Consider the following 19,649-nt stretch of genomic DNA (forward strand, 5'->3'; position numbering starts at 1 on the left):
CCAGAAGTCTCTCCAGATGGGACTGCTGACTGACCTCAAGGCTGGGCAGTGTGCAAGGCTAATAGTATTCTGGGCTAGGCTAGCACATTGGGCTGCAAATTTCTATAATGGTATCCAATTTACAACCAATCAAATGAATGTAAATGAAAATGGAAGTATACTTCCCCATGTCATCAAGAGTTCAAGGCTAACACAGCTCCACTTGAGGCAGACAGCAGCTCAACATCATGATCATTCTCAACTCTTTTGCCCTCCTGCTCAGCCATGCTCAGCATGTCTGCTATCTTTCCTTATGGTGGCAAGACAGCAATCTTCAAACACCCTGCCTCATGCCCACAGCTGCCAGGCAGCTGGATTGGAGAGCTGGGTTCTCAGAAACCATCCCCAGCAAATCCACCCTTCTCCCACGATTCCCTGGCTGGACTGTGCTCTGAACCTACCACTGCTCTTCTGTGTGAGACTCAAAGGAAATAGGCAGATGGCTGATGAGAGGTGCACGCCTGTGACCTACGTGAGACACATGAGGTGCGAGACACCAGTGGACGCCAGAATAACCCCAGGGAGCAGCCACACCACACAAACAGAAGAGGAAAACGGTTGTGGGGGAGGTGGTAATGCAACCTAATAGAAGTTTGAAGAAATTCTAGTGAGAAGTTTTGCGGGGAGGGCATCTAATAACAGGAATGTAAAAACCCAAGTAAATGAAAATAAATTTGACAGTGACTAATTATAGGAAAAATAAAATGGTAGTGGGTACAAAATGGCAGCTCAGTATGTCATAATTCAATTCAACGATTTATGTAGAACCCTTTTAACAGATGCAGCTGTACTAGGGTGAGGAAAGAGGAGGAAGAACGGTGACATTCACAGCATGTATTTTCTGCAGTATGAAGTCTCAAGTATAGAAAATGTATATATTCAAGTACATAATAGAAAACATATTTAGAATCTGCCAGAGCTAAGAATGCAAGTCATTAGGGAAAGCGTGAGTCAGGGGTTTGGGAGATGGCTGCTTTGTTCCAAGCTGCACAAAAGTGTTCTTGCAAATTACATACATGCTTATTTTTTCACTTTTAAGGATGAACGTGTAGCACCCTGTCTCTCATCTCTCTGAATGGTCCTTTCTATAGAGAACTCAACCTCAAATAATGATAACATTCACCACACAGCAGCAAAATCGAATTGTCTTTTCTCCATTTACCACCTCACTCCATGCTCAGCTGCCCTGAGAATCCAACCAATAGAGACAGGTGTCACCAGCAGACGAGTCCCAGAAGCCACAGTAGTAGTCCTGGGACCTTGAAGTCAGGGCAGGTAAGGCACAGCCAATTCCCCACAGGACGTAACTACTCACAGACCAGACGGGTGTCTCATCCCATCAGACATCTGGAGGAAAGACAGGCTCTGTACTGAAAAAGGCTGCTACGTGAGCCCAGGTGGTCTACAGACCTTCTCTAGCTTCGCTGCTGAGAGCTACCTGTACTTTTAAAATCTAAACACCCCACCTGTACTCAAACCTCTATACTCTAACACTTTAGCCCTTTTTACTCACCCTAAGGGCTATGATTATTTTAGGGGCTGTCCCAAGGAGAATGCCCCATCACAAGGTATATTTACTCTGAAGGCCCAAACCCAGAGATAAGACTTTCCTAGCAACCTTAACCTTAGCCATGACCTAGGATCTCCTAACTCCTCTCGCATGTGCTGAACTGACCAGAGCAGCTGTCCCCACCATAGGCTGCCACCAAGGGCAGGTCACTTTACTGCTCCCACTACACATTCCACGTGGATTTCTCACGCCCTTCCTTCTTCTGTCATAATAGTCCATGAAAGCCCACCTTCTCCAGGAAGTCTTCTCAGACTGCAGCTGTCTCCTTTCCTAAATCAAGGCATTCAACCACACACACACCCAGGCCCATCACATCAGTCGGATGCCACACTGCGACCTGTGCAGTACTCGGCCTGACAGATGAGACGGTTGGCATTAAACAGAAAGTCTCTTTTAGAAACAATTTTATATAAATAGGTCCTTGAACAAAGGCTACATGTATAGAGTGTCCAGTTATGAGTACGGTGGATCCGCCCTTCATCTCCACGGGAAGCAGGTTCCAGCTAGCTCATCCTGCATGCCTACGCAGTCAGTTTTTCCAGTAGAGTTTCGACTCCTCTGCTGGTGCTTTTGGTTTTTTCCAATGTCGGAATCAGGCTTTTCAGTCCAGCTTTGACTTTGTTTACAACTTCCTGGTCACAGCTCTGAAGAAGGCTAAAGAAAAGGTTGACAAAATTAAACGTCATAAAAGCCCTGAATCCGCTACCCCACCCACACGGACACTGTAACTAAGTCGCTGTTCAGTCATCTCCTGTAGCTATGTACAGTGTATTACATAGGGTCCCCCCCCTCCAAACTCATCAGATGGAGGCCAGAGAGATGACTCAGCAGGTAAAGGCACCTGCCTTCTTACCAAGCCCGATGAGCTCCATGTCTGGAACTCGTATGGCGGAAGAACTGACTCTCACTTCTTCCCTGACCAGTACATGTGTGCTATGGCATGTATGTATGCACAGATACCCACACCCACCAAATAAATGTAGTTAAAAAACTTAAAATTCACCAAATGAATGTTTACACTCTGAAACTATGGAAATGCTTTATATCTTGTGGGTGGAGTCACTGAGACAAGACTCCATTGACTTTGATTATCTTATGAGTTAATTGCATCCTGCCTTAAAACTGTTTGGCAGGTGTGGTGATTTGAATAAGAATGCCCCCCCCCGCCCCCCCCCACACACCCTGTAGGCTCATACATTTGAATGTTTGGTTCCAGTTGGTGGAACTGTTTGGGAAGGATCAGGAGGTGTAGCTGCTGGGGTTTCAAAAGCCCACACCAGACCCAGACTTGCTCAACCTCTCTGCCTCCTGCTTATGGGTCAGATGCTCTTAGCCACTGCTCCAGTGCCGTGTCTGCCTGATTACTGCCATGATGGTCATGGACTTACCTTCTGAAACTGTAAGTTAGGCCCCACAAAAAACTTTTCTTTTATTAGCTGCTTTGACATGGGTGTCTCTTCACAGTAACAGAACAGTAGAGAGAGGGTGCTTTACTCACGTACTGACAGGAAAGTACCACATGCCTAGAGATGGCCAAGGAGCATTGTCTCCCCAGGTGAGCTCACCCCAGTGAACAGGTGTGGCAAGCCAAGCATGGGAGGAAAGCCAAGTGTTAGTGACCTTGTCACTGAACTCTACACCTACGACACACTGTGCTGTGGAAGTGGAAGTGTGTAACCTAACAGCGCTCCTGATTTAGCAAGAAACCTGCCTTCTGTCAGTAACCATACAACCCAGAGCACGTTGATTGTCTGAGACTCGGTTTCCTGATCTGGAGAATGGGATTAACAAGGGAATTCACCTTTCTCCTCCAGGTTGTTTGCTTTTGGTGGAGAACTGAACCCAGGATCTCACACATGCTGGGTACATACTGCACCACTAACTATGTGCATTTCAAGGCTGCACTCTGATGCCAAGCATAGCCACACTCATGCTAAGCCCAAGCTCAACACCGAGCCACACTCACGATAAGCCCATGCTCATTACTGAGCCAGGCCCCAGTTCCCAGAGGGCTGTTTTTTTTTGTTTTTGTTTTTGTTTTTGTTTTTTTAAGCTAGAGCTTGATACTTAGTAAACAATAAATGTGAACCATTAAACAAGGCTGGGTCACAAGTCACCAGACTGTAGGCCATTAGGCCCAAATTTCCTTTCCCTCCTAAGTTCTTTAGGACCACATGTAAATGTCAACCTCTGAAACACATTCTAGGAGATCACTTGGCATTTTCAAAAGTCCCCAGTCCCAGTAACTTCCATCATGTCAAAAAGAGGAAGGTGGGTTTAACAGCACCAGGCGGCATCCTACAGCTCATAGGAGATGACAACAGGTGCCAGCAAAGTGCCCCGACACGGATTTGTCACTCGGTGTCTTTACAGTAACACCTTGGCTAAACGGCCACATGGTACAGAATATTAGTACAAGTTAGCAGCTATTAAGTATGTGCTAAACACAGGCACAGTGAAAGGCATTCTATATGCCCTGAGTTCTTAACAGCTTTAAGATTATCATTAACTTTTAGTTTTACAACCAAGAAAAACCTGGGAAGCTCAATGATTTTCCAAGTCCCACAGTGAGGCAGGGCTTGAAACCCAGGCAGACTATCCAGGGCCTATGTTCTTAGGTGCTAGAGAACTCTACAGAGTTATTTCTCAGCCAGCACCCAGAGCTTTTTCCTCTTTTCACCCAAAATGCTCTTTCAGTAACTTAATAATGACTGTGGCGAAGAGACAACAAACACAGCATTAAATACTCCCAAAAGAAAACACATATTTGAACTAAAATGTAAACAGGCAGGGATTTTGGCAAACAAATGCTATTCCAGTATCCAGCAAATAAGACGACTGCATTTAAAGCCACATCACATTCAACTTCTGTTTAGAACCTCAGACACTGCATGTGTCTCCACACAGTTCCAGGCAGAGCTCCAGAAGAAACATGAATCATTCTTCTGTCTGAGATCTACCCATGGGAGTGCTGAGGGATGAGCAAACTTTACACATTAATTTCATGGCATCACTGAAATTTCCAGTTAACTGAGCAGAATGAAAGCATGTCAGTAGGTGTTAACATTCCAAATGCCTGGTAAAGAAATGCAGGACAAAAAAGTTCCTGTCGAAGCGAACGGGTTCTGACTCTTTAACATCCGCTGGGGTATGAACTCATTTCTCTAAGAAACAGACAGCCAGATCTGCATGTAATACCCATACATTCAAAGACACTGACCTCGTAAAAATGAACTCCTGTGGATGCAGACCAGACCATATATTGGAATTTTTAGCCTACTGTTTACAAGCCACACAGCTATACTGTACAGCAAGCTCCACAAACAAGGTGGAAGCCTCAGACTGGAGTACGTTTTCTCCTAAGCAGGGGATGTGCTGGTCAGTTTTTGTCAACCTGACACAAAGCAGAGTCCCTGGGAAGAGGAGACCTCATTGAGGAACTGCCTCCATCAGACTGGCCACAGGGGCACTTCTTAACTGTTAACTGATGGAGGAGGGCCCAGCACACTGTGCCAAGCACTAGCCCTAGGCAGGTGGGCTTGGGCTGGGTAAGAAAGGGAGCTGAAGGTAAAATGGGAGCAGACTAGCAAGCAGCGTTTGTCCACGGTCTCTGCTCCAGGTCCTGCTGTGGGGTTTTGCCCTGACTTTCCTCAGTGATGGATTGTGATTGGGAGTTGGAAGATAAAATAAGCCCTTTCCTCCCGAAGCTGATTTGGCCAGTGTTTTATAACTGAGAAGTAAACTAGGATGCAACAGAGAAGAGAAACAGTAACTGATTCAAAAGCATACAGATGCTATAAAATGACCTGTACATTCTAAACTCAACATAACCTAGTCCAGAGAGCAGTCTGTAAGCAAGGATTCCATTTATACATCAGCTTCTCTCAATTAACAACTCCTTTATCAATTCCAGAATCTCTAAAGACAATGAAAATAAACTCTCAAGTTAGGCTTGACTTAAAGAGCTTTGTGACAGTCCAGAGGCATACAACTTACTCATTAAGAGAAAATGTAACTGTGTTTTGGTCAAAACTACAAATGCAATGAAATTATGTATATTGCACATGTCAAAATTCTGTGACCTTTGACACCCACAAGATGACAGTTAAATCTGAGGACTGAAGAGCTCCATTTGCTTTTAAAGAATTTTTAAAATTAAATTTTATTTTATGTACATTGGTGTTTTGCCTGCACATATGTCTGTGTGAGGGTGTCAGATCCTCTGGAACTGGAGGTATAGACAGGTTGGAGCTGACATGTAGGTGCTGGGAATTGAACCCGGGTCCTCTGGAAGAGCAGCCAGCACTCTTAACCATTGAACCATCTCTCCAGCTCCCTTTAAAGAAAAATTTAAGTCACACCTGTTTATTGTTTGTGTGAGAGTGCACAGCTCCCTGCCACAGCATGTGTGTACATGTCAGTGGGAGTTATTTCTCTCCTTCTACCTTAGGGGTCTTGAAGATACAACTCTGGTAGGTGAACTTGGTGGCAAATGCATTTTCTCACCAGCCCCTACATTTCCTTTTTAATATTTGTCTGGACCATGAGTGATGGAGTAATACCACACTGCTGGGAATAAATTCTAGAAAAAGAAATAAAGGTAAAGAAGTGTTGCATGATGTATCCACCAACCTGGAAAGAATAATGGCACCCCGATTGATGCTGGCCCAGGACTTGAGGTTCTTCATGCCAACATGCTCTATAAGGGTTTTTGCAAAACAACCTATAAAATAGACCGGAATTTAGTGAACATCAATACAAACTCCCACCCCTCATCTCAATACCCTTTAGTTTGCAAATGTTTCAACAGAAAAGTTAAAAATAATCCTCACCTATACACACTAAAATTCTAGTACAGATTTAGTACTATGTTAATACTGCCAATTTTCTCAACTCTGATGCAAATTCCAAACTATTTTTGGCAGTAATTACCCAAGAAAAACAAATTATTTTAAAAAGCTCATCTGGTCACATCTACATTTCTTTGTAATACTTAATGATTTAACCTTGACCTACTCAGCAAGTAAATGTTTGACAGCGCCATTTCACATGCAGCCAAAATCGGTTCCTCTTGTATAAAAAAGCTGAACTGGAAGGGACCAATAACATGGTTAGTGGCTTAAGAATGACCATTTGGGTTAGTCATGGCAATTTCTACGATGCTTTCATAGCCATATATCAAAAATAATTATGCCTAATGTTCCGGCCCTGAAGGCTGAAGCAAGGGGACTGCCATGTTTCAGGCTAGCCAAGACTCCCCCACCCTAAACACTGTTCATCTTAACTTTTTCCAAGGTCTTGGCATCTTCTTCACTGTGTCCTCTATGTGCAACTCATTCTACATTGTGTGCATTTATTTCTAGATGCTGTGAGCCCCCATTAAGGGTGGAGTCTAAGTCTTTGCTGACTCTGGGTGGTCTCACGGCTCAGACCAAGAGCACATGGTAGAAGTGACACAGGGTGACTTCTGAGGATTAATGATGAGGCAAAAGCGTACACGTGCTTTGTTTCCTGGGGATGCTCAACCTACAGACTAACCCCTGGGGCCAGGGAAGTGAATCAGCGGGTACAGGACCTGAGCTCAAGTTCCTAGGACCCATGCAATGCTCAGATTATTCTTACACACTCACTCCTATAATTCCAATGGTAGAAACAGGAGAACTCCTAAAAGCACAAGGCCAGCTAGCCTCATCTGACCTCCACACATGTGCCATGACTCACATACGTCTATATTCACACACACAACATGCCACAAATAAAAAATAAAAATAAAAACCGAATCAACCACCACGTGTGCAAGGCCAAGCAGTCTAAGAAGAGGTAAAACTGGCGGCGGTCTGGTGAGTGAGCTACTGTAACACTGGGTACACTCCACTCAACCAACCCAAATGACTGCGCAGAGAACCACTCAGCCTGAGGTTTGTCACACAACAATACATAACCGAACAGACAGACACACTCATTTGTGCTTGAAAATGACAACCACCCACCCAAGGCCAACAGCCTTGTTTTAGGGCTTCTGGCATTTTCATTTTGAAAACTCATTAGGAAATTTTTTGGACATTAACAACTTGTCTAACTCATCTAAACTATGCATTGACTTTTTCAATAATGGAAGGGTTGCCTCACTACATATTATTCCTGACTATTAAAGTGTCTTATCTAAAAACGGCAGGAAACCAGGCCCGAGTCCTTACTTAAGTTTAGAGGTGACAGTGCCACCCTGCACTCACGGCCCTGCTAGCCACAGCACTGCAGGCCGTCTCCGGAAACAAATCCCTGACCTGTCACCTTTTCAGCCACTGTCAGCTCAAACTGCATGGCAGGCAAGCAGTCCACCAGTGAGCTGCAGCCCGGCCCTTGAAATTTAATCATTACCTAGTCACAGGCATGAATTCTACACATCGGGTAAATCCCAGCGGGACCTAAATGACCAGTATAAAGTCCAGAAATGCAGAAATCCCATGTAAGACACACAGCCTACCTTCTCTCCCATTTTCCTTCATCTTTTTATCTTGCTCTATTAACCATTTGAGAACCAGATGTCCTGCAGGATGCTCGGCAACGTGAAGCTACAAAAGAATCCAACCGCGTTATTTCAAAAGCTGTCATCCATCACCGGCCCATGAGCCTATCTCCAGCCCATGTATAGACATGGATGCAGTTAAGTTTCACATTTTAAGAAATCTTTATCCAGAATACCCATCACATTCCCAGGGTGCAACAAGCATAGCTCTGTGGGAGATCACAGTCCCCGAAAGGGAGTTCAGGGATTGGTAAGTTTCTGTTTGAACAATACCACACAATGTTCTAAAATCGGGTGAAGCTGCCAGCTCTTCCCATGGTAATACACTGATCTGATATACAAATAAACCCCTTGGGAGAACACTACATGGTGTTTAAATACCATTCACTACCGTGACCTAAAGAGCAGGCCACGAAAACATTCTGCAGCTTACTTGCTGGCCTTACCAACTGTCCCACAGTAACAACAGTCTCCCCTCATTTAGTATGAGAAATAATGAGCACTATTTCATCATACATTCGTCTGATCTACTCCAGGAAGCCAGGGGCCTCAGCTTCAGATCACAACCCACTTGTCTCTTCCAATCCATGTGTCAGTAGCATGCCAGGCATTCAATACCATGCATCCTTTTTAGTTAGAATCAAATGCATATGGGTCATGCATTTAGTCAGAATCAAATGCATGACCTGACGCATGGCTAGAAGGAATTAGAGATGGAAAGAATAACTGTGCTGTGGAGAAGATGCTGGACTTTTTAGTCAACAGGGAGCCCCCAAGCTATTTCCTCCAAAGACTGTGTTCTTAGGGGTCACACCCTCAGTGGCTGTAAGCAGATGGGACTCAAACCAATTCTAGCTAATGACATGGCAGGAAAGCCTGCCTGGAGACCATCTTCCAGCCAAGAAAAGGCCTAACGCTCTTGCTTTCCTTCCTGCCTGAGACCCTCTGTGACGAGATGCTGAGGCTGGGGAAGTTGGCTATGACTAGAACACAACACCTGGCAAGATGCTGAGCAGAAGAGCTCAGCAGGGGAGGCAGACTCTGCCCCAGTGCAGCAGCGCCTGGGCACTGTGATAATTTAGTGCTGTTACCACACGGCATCCAGTATTTGCAGCCTACGGCCTGTTCAGCAGAACTACACAGATTACTAGGTTAAAGTTCCTGGAACTGGACTAAAATGCAGATGTTAGCATTCAGCTTTTTGCATAAAGGTACGCATAAAAGTGGCATGCATGTGCCTCTCCAATGGATTCCAAACTCTAAGGGCAAGGAGTATTTTTTAAGCATTCCTGACAGATTCATAGCTTTTCTGATTAATGAATGAAAGGCTTAGAACTTGAACAGCTTATTTTATATCCTTGAGCAATGAATGCCAGGGATCATAATAAAATGCTACTCTGTTTAGCACATAAAGGCTTTTGTGAGACTCAGTGACAGCAGAGGTCGAAGCTTCCAAAAATGGTAGTTCCCTATAACCAGCTAGTTCCGAGCGCTGTGAGCTTACCAGCCAGCACAGGACAAAGGCCCTGTGTGATCTGGCCTCTGCCTTCTTCCTGCTTGCTTGCTGTTTCCCACTGGGAGTCTTGGGCTCGGCAGCTCTCCTCTCCTTAGGGCTGCAGTACACCCTCCCCCTTCCACCATGCTTGGCCCAGCTGCTAACCCTTCAGGGTTCAGCTTGGCTCGTCTCTGATTCTAGGAAGCCTACCTGGGGACAAGCTGGGTCTTACACAACCCCATAGAACCCAGAGTTGTCCTTCATAGTTTCTGTTTCAGTATTAACTTAAATAATTTTTCTACTTAATCAGTATGTCTTCCAAATGGCAAGCTTTTGGGGAGCTGTTTAGCACTTGTATATTGTTGAGAGAGAGTCTCTTCTAGCTTAGGCAGGCCCTGAACTCCATATGCAGCAGAGGATATCCTCAAACTCCTATTCCTCCTGCCTCTCTCTCTCAAGTCTAGGTCTGTAGCTCTGCACCTGGCTGAGCAAGTCTTTTTTAACGAGTCAGAATCAGGGAAGACTTCAGAGAACTGTGGGCCCCAGGGTGAGTTAGCCTTTGCACCGATGGAGCAGAGGGCAGGAGGAAAGGATAGCATTTCCCACAGGAGGAAGCAGCTGCCACAGCAAGCATGGACTATTCTGGAAAGGTAGTAAAGGGCCAGCCACAGATATATCTAAGAGCCACAGCATGTGACTTCAGGCAGTACAGAATCACTGCATCTCTGAGAAGGACAAGTACTCCCACTATGGCGCTCTGATTGTTTTCAAATGTGCTACTGGATTACTGTTAACTCTGTAGTCTCCATGACGGGGGCTTTTGCAGCCCTGTGGCTCTCCTGCCAGTATTCTAATAATCAACAGTACATCACCTCTCCATCCTTGCCACCAGGATGCAGTTCTGCTGTGGCCAAACTGGCGATGGCATCCATGGCAGGCTGAACATCTCCAGTAGCAGACCCCAGGATGTCGGATACCAACACACATGCAGACTTGTCCAGCACCAGCTCTCGAGCATGCCCTTGCAGGTGGTTTAGCAAAGCGGGAGAGATGGATTCCAAGAGCTCACGCCGGCGGATGGCGGTGTCTTTCTTACTGTCGGAATACGTTGAATGAGGTGGTAAGATAAACAGCAGATCTTGTTATCACAAACTTCTAGGAGCTTATCACAACCCGGGACACCCTCTATTGTAATTGTCTATCCTTCTGCTGAGGATGCAGACAGTGAGTAAGTGAAAGTTACAGGCTGGGCTTCATCTTTCCATTCTTAAGATCTTAACACTACCTGGCGAGGAACAAGACTTCAATAAAGGAAGCTGCTTTCTACACTACAGACACACAAGTAACCCTCCCAAATCCAAGCAATCTTAAACCAAATAATGACAAATCATCATGCAAGACAGGACGTATTCAGAGTACTTCACAAACTCTGTTCTTGGGATATTAAAATATATGACACCAGGAGCTTTGAAAGTAAAGCATACCAAAAAATCAAACTACACACCTGAAGGCCTACTGTGTGCCAAGTAGATGCTCAGAGGCGCTTCATTCAGCCTGGTACTGCCATTTCCTTTCAAGGATAGTCTCAAGTTTAACAATGGAACCCACCAATGAGGATTTATTAGAGCACATGCTCCTCACAAAGAATCAAGCATCCTGGAGAGACCAAGGGCACCAAGCCGTCAGCTGGCAGTTACCTGTGCGCATTGCCGTCACCCTTCTGCAGAAGCTCGATGATTTCTCGTACCGTGTGGGCAGGATCTCTGGGACTCAGCAAGTACAACAGGACTTTCCTCCCGTATTTGTCATTCACTATGCTGGGTAGGGAGCTGATGATTTCCTATACAATTAAAAAACAAAAACAAAACCCTTGCAGTGTTATTTACACTCTCAAAGTTCAGTTGGGATTTGATGGGAATGAGGAACACGCCTTTGGCTATTTCCCTCAGTGCACTCACTAGCAAATGTGAAGCTAATTCCGACATGTCTTATCAAAACACAAAGAAGTATATTCAGAACAGTTAATTATCTACTGTGGCCATCATTGTTGAACAACCTGTTTGTATTAACTGATCAAACCCAAGGGTTTTTACAAAGTTAGAGCTATCTCCATTCATTATGAGGAGTATTATGGGCTGCTATTACTAAGGACAGCACCTGCTGTGATCTGAGTAGACAAGAGTCAATTTGCAGGAGCACTTAATGTAGCATGAGCCTTGATGAAGCACACGCCTCAGAACTTCCCTGCTGAGGCTTGGGAGAGGAAGCTGCTCTGTAAACCACAAAGTTAACACAGGCTTACCTAGGCTGCTTATTCATAGCAAATGAAGGCTGTTTACTACAGCGAGAAACACCAACAGGTTACCTGGAGCCACAGAGAGAACTCATTCACTAGCTAAGTTTACAGGTCAGGACCAGAAGCAGGGATCTGACTAGTCCTGATCCCGACTCCAAATCTGCCATAGCCCTCCTCTAAAAGGAAGCAATCCTCTTACGAAAACATATACTCAGAACTGTTATTTTTTTTAAACAATTAAAAAATGGATTGTGTGTATGGGTGTTTTGTCTATAAGCATGTCTGTGCACAACATGCATGCAGTACCCGCAAAGTTCTGAGCTGCTATGTAGGTTCTGGGTATTGAACCTGGGTCTTCTGGGAAAGCAGAAAGTGCTCATAACCACTGCTCCAGCCCCAGTCTGCCCTTAGAAAAACAAACCAAAAAGACAAAAAACACCAACAACTAATTATTACTAAATTAGTGATTTTAGTAGTACAAAGGACTAAACTAAAAAGTCAGTCATCAACCATAGGCTCAAAATACAGCAAAACTCAGCATCTCTTGTTGATGATAAAATCCCAGGCTCCCCTCAACTTCTGCACCAACCTATGTTCTTCTGATGCCTAATGGCAGTAATGACACTGGCTACATGCTGAAATGGAACCAGACACTGCAGAGTGCTGAATGATCCTTCTCGCAACCAGGTTCCAGAACTACAGCTGGATCCTCTTCCAGCTCTCTGAATTACCTCTGAAGAGTCGAAGGTGACAGCATGCTTTCCACACAAAACATGAAGGCTTTCAGAAATAGGTCTAGCCATCTAAAAATGAATCTATAATTTCAATCACACCAGGAAAAAATATACAGAATTTGCTACAAGGTGTGAAGTTCTTTTCATTATCTCAAAGTAGCATTATTATCCATGCTTTTGGTAATGAGATGTTTAATGCATCCAACACAGGAAACCTTTAGTATGCCCTCAGTGCACTTGAACTGACATCTTTTTCATAGCATAATGAGGAAAGGCAGGAGCCACCAAATCTGTGGACTCCACTGACACCCCCCACAAGGATTACTTTCCTGGTGCAGCCAGTATGCACAACATCTATGCAGAGATACATTCAGTTCATTTGCTCTGACGAAGTAGGGGGAGCCCTTGCCCAGGCCCCTTGGCATTCTTAAGAGGGCCAGTCATTCAAAACAAAGGTGCACACAGGCCATGGAGTTGGGGGTACAAATTTTCCATAAGGACAGAACTAAACCAATCAACAGAGACTTGAGCCTGTGGTAAGCACACTGCTATAATAGGTCATATGTGGGAATGAAAAACAAATAGAAACTACTTTAGCCACAGGGAGCTGAAGTCTAGCAGAATCGGCAAGAAGAGAATGAATAGAAAGTTAAAAGTAAATAGGAGAGACCTAAATGATAGACGACAGCAACAGAAGAGTCGAGGGAGGTCAGATGACCAGGAAGCCTGAGCACTTCAAAGATAAGGCTTCATCCCCAAGGCCACCTTCTGGCTGCACTAGGGCATGATGTCGTCTCTCCATTCTTGACCCCCTCCCTCTTTATTGAGTACCTCACTCATGTAAGGATCCAGTCAATGGGCATTTCTGAGATTGTAAGTCCTGTCAGACCACAGTTAACAGCTAAAAATGAATGAAAATTAACCTAAGGAAGTGTCAAGTGAGAAGCAGAGATGTGGCTGAGAGATCAGAGTGGGAGCCTGGGATTTTATTTATTTATTTAGAGTGATGATCAGCCTATGATTTCAACCTGACATTTTGGTAAAACCAATTACTCTGAAGAAAAGTCTTAGCAACAATGGGTTTTGTTAGTGTCTGGGTAGGAAACAGAGTCACAGGACTCTACTGGTTAGTTTTAACTGTCAGTCTGGTACAACCTAGAATCCTCAGGGAAGAGTCTCACTGAGTAATAAGATCAGGCTGACCTCTGGACATGACTGTGGTCGAACTGTCTTGCCTGGTAATTGATGTAGAAAGACCCAGTCCACTGTGAGAAGCTCCATTCCCTAGGCAGGGGGTACTGACCAGTAAAGGGAAAAAACTAGTTGATAACAAGCAAGAATCCAGGCATTTCTTCTGTCTGTTCATGACATGTTCTGTGGATGTGATGGCCACCCTGACTGCTCCATAATACAGGTAAATTGTAAGCCAAATAAAATCTTTTCTTCGCCAAGGTTGTTTGTCATTTGTTTTTTTAAGTTTCACAGCTACAGAAATGAAACTAGAGTCCACACATATGTGATAAAGAACTATATGGAATAGCAAAAGCCAGCAAAAATGAAAGAATAACTTCTGGGGTTTTCCTGTTTTTTTTTGTTGCTGTTTCTTTGCTTTTGGTTTGCAGTGGTAGGGAATGCAAGCCTCTCGTGTACTGCTTAAGTGCTCTAGCACTGAACTACACGGCCACTCCTCCAAAAATAGTTTGGTTTTTGTTCTTAAGATAGGGTCTCGTGTATCCCAAGGCTGGACTCAGTTGCTTTGTAGCCAAGAATAATCTTGAACTTCCTATTCTCCTGCCTTCACCCTCCCTCCAAGTGCTGGAATTACTAAAACATATACCACATACCTGGTTTATGTGGTGCTGGGTATGGAGCCCATGACTTCATGGATACGAGACAAGCACTCTACCAAATGAACTACATATATGAGATCCAAAATATTAACCACCACCATGAAAATAAAAACCATAAACTTCAGTATAGCCACTAGTGGACTACTTTCTACTTGTCATTGAAAAATAAACGAAATACGTAAAGGTGGGGAAATTATGGTCCATAGGTCAAGTCCTGTCTGTGCCTACTTTCTATACACTCATCAAGCTAAGAATATTTTTTCTTTTCCTTTTTTTTTAAATTGCAAAACATTCTTTAAAAGTATAAACAAGACAAACCATATACAGCCAATAAGGCCTCAAATAATTACTATCTAGTCCTTTACAAAAAAAAAAAAAGATAGGATCTTACTATTCAGCCCAGGCTGGGCTCCAAATTCATCGCAATCCTCCAGGCTTGCTGGCTCTCAAGTGATGGGATTATAAGTGTGAGACACTATGATCAGCCAGGTTTTACTTATTTGTATCACATGATGGAAGGCTAAGTAGTTGGTATATTATTCTTTGTAACCTGAATTATTTATCAGAGATAAGGCATTTAAAATATGCATCAATACTGCTTCATTCCCAGACAGTCCCTGGCTAGGTCATCCATCCCTTTCCTTAGGAACACTGCTATGAAAAAAGCCAAAGCAGACCAGAATAAATGGGATTACATTTTATTTGGAGGTATGTTCGCTTTGGAAAGGAAAGCAGATGGGAGACAGCTTGAATTTATTTTGTAAGTTCAAAGAAAGGTATAGCTGACCAGGTTGAGATTCCAACTTGACATTCTGGGAAGCACGGATACCCTGAATGGAGTGTTTGGCAATGTTCAACTTTCTGGTTATTTTTAAAAAGCACTGCAACAGATTCTGTGGTGGCTGGGTGGAGAAATGCAAGAGTGATGAACAGATCACACTTTATCACTAACTTTGGGACGTAATGACCCACAGAACCGGCGGAGCATTTGTCAGAGAGGCAGGTCCATGAGAGCTGCCTCAAGTCAGTCTTTAGGAATGTGGGTTCCACAGCTGCGGACCACAAACAGATAAGCACAAGACACGAAAATGGCTTCAACAACAACTTGAAGTGAGAGAAATCGTTGGAAAAGACTAACCCAGCAGAGAATTCTGGCGAGTCCTGAAGGGCGCTTGTTTCCCTTGAAATCCATTTGGAACAGTTATGCACATTTTCGTTTTTGTGAAATATTACACAAAAGCAAACTTTCAATGGGCCAGCCAGTTTCCATTTCTGTGAAACAGCTTTATTCAGAGCCAATTCTATGGCCTCACATCTCTGTCACAGGAATGAAAAACAATCACTATTGACTGGAGTCAAGAGGGTACTAAAGTCACAAGAAACATGTCAAAATATTCAGTCTGTGACACAAAATCTTGCCAACTCGCTCCTTCCCACAATCCTACTCCCCCAAAAGTCATCCCAACTTTAAAATAGTCAAGAACGAAGTTGGAAAGGGGCAGCAGGGGCATGAGAAACCCACAGCTGGGATCTACAGCTGCCATCTAGGAAAGCAGACCTCCCCTCTCCCTCCCTACTATTAGGGATAAACTGGAAACACCCAGCTAACCTCACCCTGCTGGACTGGAGAGGCCACAGCACCCCCACCTGACCACAGGCTTTTCTCTGCAGACATTGTAAGAGTCTCATTCATCACGAAGATTTCTCCAAGCTGCGTTTGCAAAAACTAAGCCCTTTTCAAAACATTTCCAATTTGGTCACTGCTACCAAGATTGCAATTTCTCTTCCCTAGTTTGGCAATCTCTACCTTCTCCAGTCAATACTTGTACATACTACATAAGGAAAATAGGCTCACAAAATAAGATGAGAAAAGGATGGTCCCAGAGGATGGCAGGAGACACACAATTCTGAACACCATGTCTACGTTGGGTTAGCTTTTCCAAGAGTTCTGAAAGTCAAGTGCAGGGATAAAGACATTTACTCAAGTATTACCACTTTATGGTCATCGGATTAGACCAGAGTAATTGCTAAGACACAGGTAGGAGGTTAGGAAACCTGATTTTAACAAAAACTTTTGTTAAGGGTGTTACAAGCACAGCTGAATGGGTTTCAAGTATTCTCTTCTCCAGAAGCTTAGCCCTGCATATAGGGACAGATGAACAGGACAATTGTGCAGAGGCTGCTTGTCCACAACCAGTGTGTTAAACTGAAGAATCACTAAATAAGGCAATTACCAATCACATCCAAGCACTGCTTTGCTAAAAAAATAAATTAATTAATTAAAAAAAATAAAATAAAAAATTCCATGCAACCTTAATCCAACCTTAGTCTTATTTTTACCATGGTCATTTAGGTGTTGAAAACAATTACTATCCAGTTACAAGATTGAGATTCATACAGGAACAGAACAAGCCTCTAAAATAAGACACAACTGAGGCAACTAAAGTCAGAAAATATGAACCAAAAGCACAGGTCAAAGTGTTCATATAACATGTGAAATTGAACTCCAACACTGGCCACTGGCCGACGTAACCAATTCAAGCCCATCCAAATTACTTACTGATATGATTATCTGCTTCACAAGCTTAGTGTCATCAATACAGTCAAACGCTGCCAGCAAAACCAAATGAGAGTACTGGCCCTGTAAGAACGGGGAGACAGAAAAGGTTAAAACGGCTCTTGTGAGTAAAGGCACTTGCTGCCAAGCCTGAAGACTGCAGTTCGATTCCCAGAACCCAAGTGGTAGAAGAGGCCAACAGACTTTTCTCTGACGTCCACACATGTGCATACTACCTATTCCCTACACATAGACTAAGTAAGTTAATGTAATAAAAAAATTAGTCAGACAAAATAACAGCAAACCTAGAAAGCTGGGCATGGCAGCACACGCTTTTAATCCCAACATCTGAGAGGCAGCCAGAGCTCTGTGAGCTTGAGGCCAGCCTGGTCTACATTATCATGACATAGTGAGACCTTGTCTCAAGAAAAAAAACAAAGAAACAAAAAACTTTCCCTCTTACACACCAACCTTACACAAACAAGGTGAATCAAAGCCACCCAAACGAACTAGCTAATCATATTCGAGATAAGGTTGATTGAACAAAAAAGAAAAGAAACAGAGAAACATATTAGTCAAATAACCCAGGAAACAGGATGCAACATCTAAGCAAACACCCAGTTAAAGAATGGCTACTTGAAATTTTTAAATGGGACAATGAAATGAAAGATTAATTGGGGGAGGAGAGGATGTGCATACAACTACATACAGAAACTATTCAAATCACCAAAAAAGAAATGGATAATCTTAGGCACAATTTATATATATACACACACACATACATTATAAAATATACACATAACTTCATAAAATTATGACATATATATGTAAATTATGTATACATACACAGAAAATTTTAGAAGGCAAAACATAGTCACCCCTGAGTCAAAGGACTACAAATTATTTTTATTGTACTTTGTCCAGTTGCATTTATTGTACATTGTCGAATTTCTTTGAATTTAGCTATAGATATTTAAACAAATACTGAAAACAAAACAAAAACCCAAACCATATACAAAAGCTGGACAAGAGCTAAGCTCAGTGGTGCATCCCTATAACTTGTAATACATCTAAGTATTTAATACAGGGAGACCAGAAGACTGCTATAAGTTTGAGATCATCCCAGTCTACACAGTTGACTGAGTTCCAGAGGCTACATGGTGGGTCTGTCTCTCCTTAAACAAACAGCAAAAATCTACAAGTTCCAAAACAAAGAAACTCCCCTAAATCCACACACAGCAGCAAAAAGAAAAGCATGCAAACTATATAAAATAGTCTGACCCCCAAAACTAGACAAAAACCACTGTGCCTATAATCACCTCTTGAAATTCAACTTTTGAGGAAAGCAGGCATCTTCATGTTGGTTAGAACAGAAAGCGGTTTGCTGCTTTGGAAGACAATTAGCAACATTAAAACAACATGCATGAATGTTCTCACCTAGCAATTTTAGCTCCAGGGATTTATCCTAGACATGCTTCCACATATGTACAGACACATATAAAATGTTTACTGGAGTACTGATAATTTAAGGAATCTAGACAATTCAAGATCCAAAAAAAAAAAGACTGGCTAAGTGAATCATGGTATAGCCATGCAAGGAAATACTATAAAGTCATTACAAGTGAGGCAAGCAGATATATATGTATTGAAATAAACTGGCTCCCGAGATGAGGAAACTGGTAAAGGACAGTGCACACAATCCAAAATTACTGTCAGGGGGGCAGAGCACAACTAACTGCAAGGTACTTCTGCATGAATAGAGACGCTGGTCCACAACTCCATTTCAAATGCAGACACAGCAGCACCATCTTTGAAAGGCACAATCACACCAAACAAAGAGACGATCATTTCTGCTCAAGTTCGACAATCATTCCATATTAACTACACAAGAGAGCAACAGGCAATTCTGCAATCACATCTAGACACTGAACTTGCTTCTCTTAGCAGCTGAGACCTAGAACCCAGCAAACCAGCAAACCCGCTGATGGCCTAACTCCACCTTGATCTAACCGACATTTACAGACTACCATAAATATTCCACAATGATTCCGTTCAAGATACCAAGACAGACCTAATTCGAGGCCTGAAAGGAAGTCTCAATAAAATTTAAAGACCGGAATAATAAAAATTTAAAAAACCTCAAAACTGAACAATAACATTTGGGATTCTAAATAATTTATAGTTCAAATCTACTGGGTTATGTTTACCTTTTCCCTCAGAAGTAATTCTTAAATTAAAAAGACGCCGGACTGCCAGGTTCTGTGACCACTACAATGCCAAATTAGGAAAAGGTCTCAAAAATGAATTGGCCAATTACCTTATGTAATCAAAATCTAAAATTAAAAAGTTTAATTTTATTATTTAGAAAATCTCTTACTAATACAGTTTAGACAGAACTTTCTATTAACATCCTGTTTTTACTCAATTTTAATTTAAGTATTTCAATTAAATGTCACACAAAATTTACTCAATTGCAAATTGTGAATAAAATATTCTTGTACCTCTCAAGATGGAAAAAGAATACCACATTTCACCTTACAGAAAAGATAGCTGCCAACCAATGCACACTAACTCCTGTCACT

The 19,649-nt window shown here is 42.9% G+C and overlaps 1 protein-coding gene across 2 annotated transcripts in view; it reads right to left on the minus strand.

The window, feature by feature from the left end:
• Positions 1-782: 782 nt before the first annotated feature.
• The window catches only part of Pum3 (pumilio RNA binding family member 3), a 35,554-nt gene continuing 16,687 nt past the window's right edge, over positions 783-19,649 (minus strand). For both annotated transcript variants that reach the window (XM_028894318.2, XM_028894312.2), the window contains exons 13-18: positions 17,071-17,151; positions 11,328-11,470; positions 10,503-10,725; positions 8,094-8,181; positions 6,242-6,332; positions 783-2,263 (exon numbers count right to left, since the gene is read on the minus strand). In XM_028894318.2, the coding sequence (XP_028750151.2) occupies positions 2,131-2,263; positions 6,242-6,332; positions 8,094-8,181; positions 10,503-10,725; positions 11,328-11,470; positions 17,071-17,151 (759 nt within the window). In that variant the 3' untranslated portion in view covers positions 783-2,130. The remainder of the gene's footprint in view (positions 2,264-6,241; positions 6,333-8,093; positions 8,182-10,502; positions 10,726-11,327; positions 11,471-17,070; positions 17,152-19,649) is intronic.

This window comes from Peromyscus leucopus, chromosome 1 (genome assembly GCF_004664715.2).
Source record: "Peromyscus leucopus breed LL Stock chromosome 1, UCI_PerLeu_2.1, whole genome shotgun sequence".
In the NCBI taxonomy this organism is placed as follows: Eukaryota; Metazoa; Chordata; class Mammalia; order Rodentia; family Cricetidae; genus Peromyscus; species Peromyscus leucopus.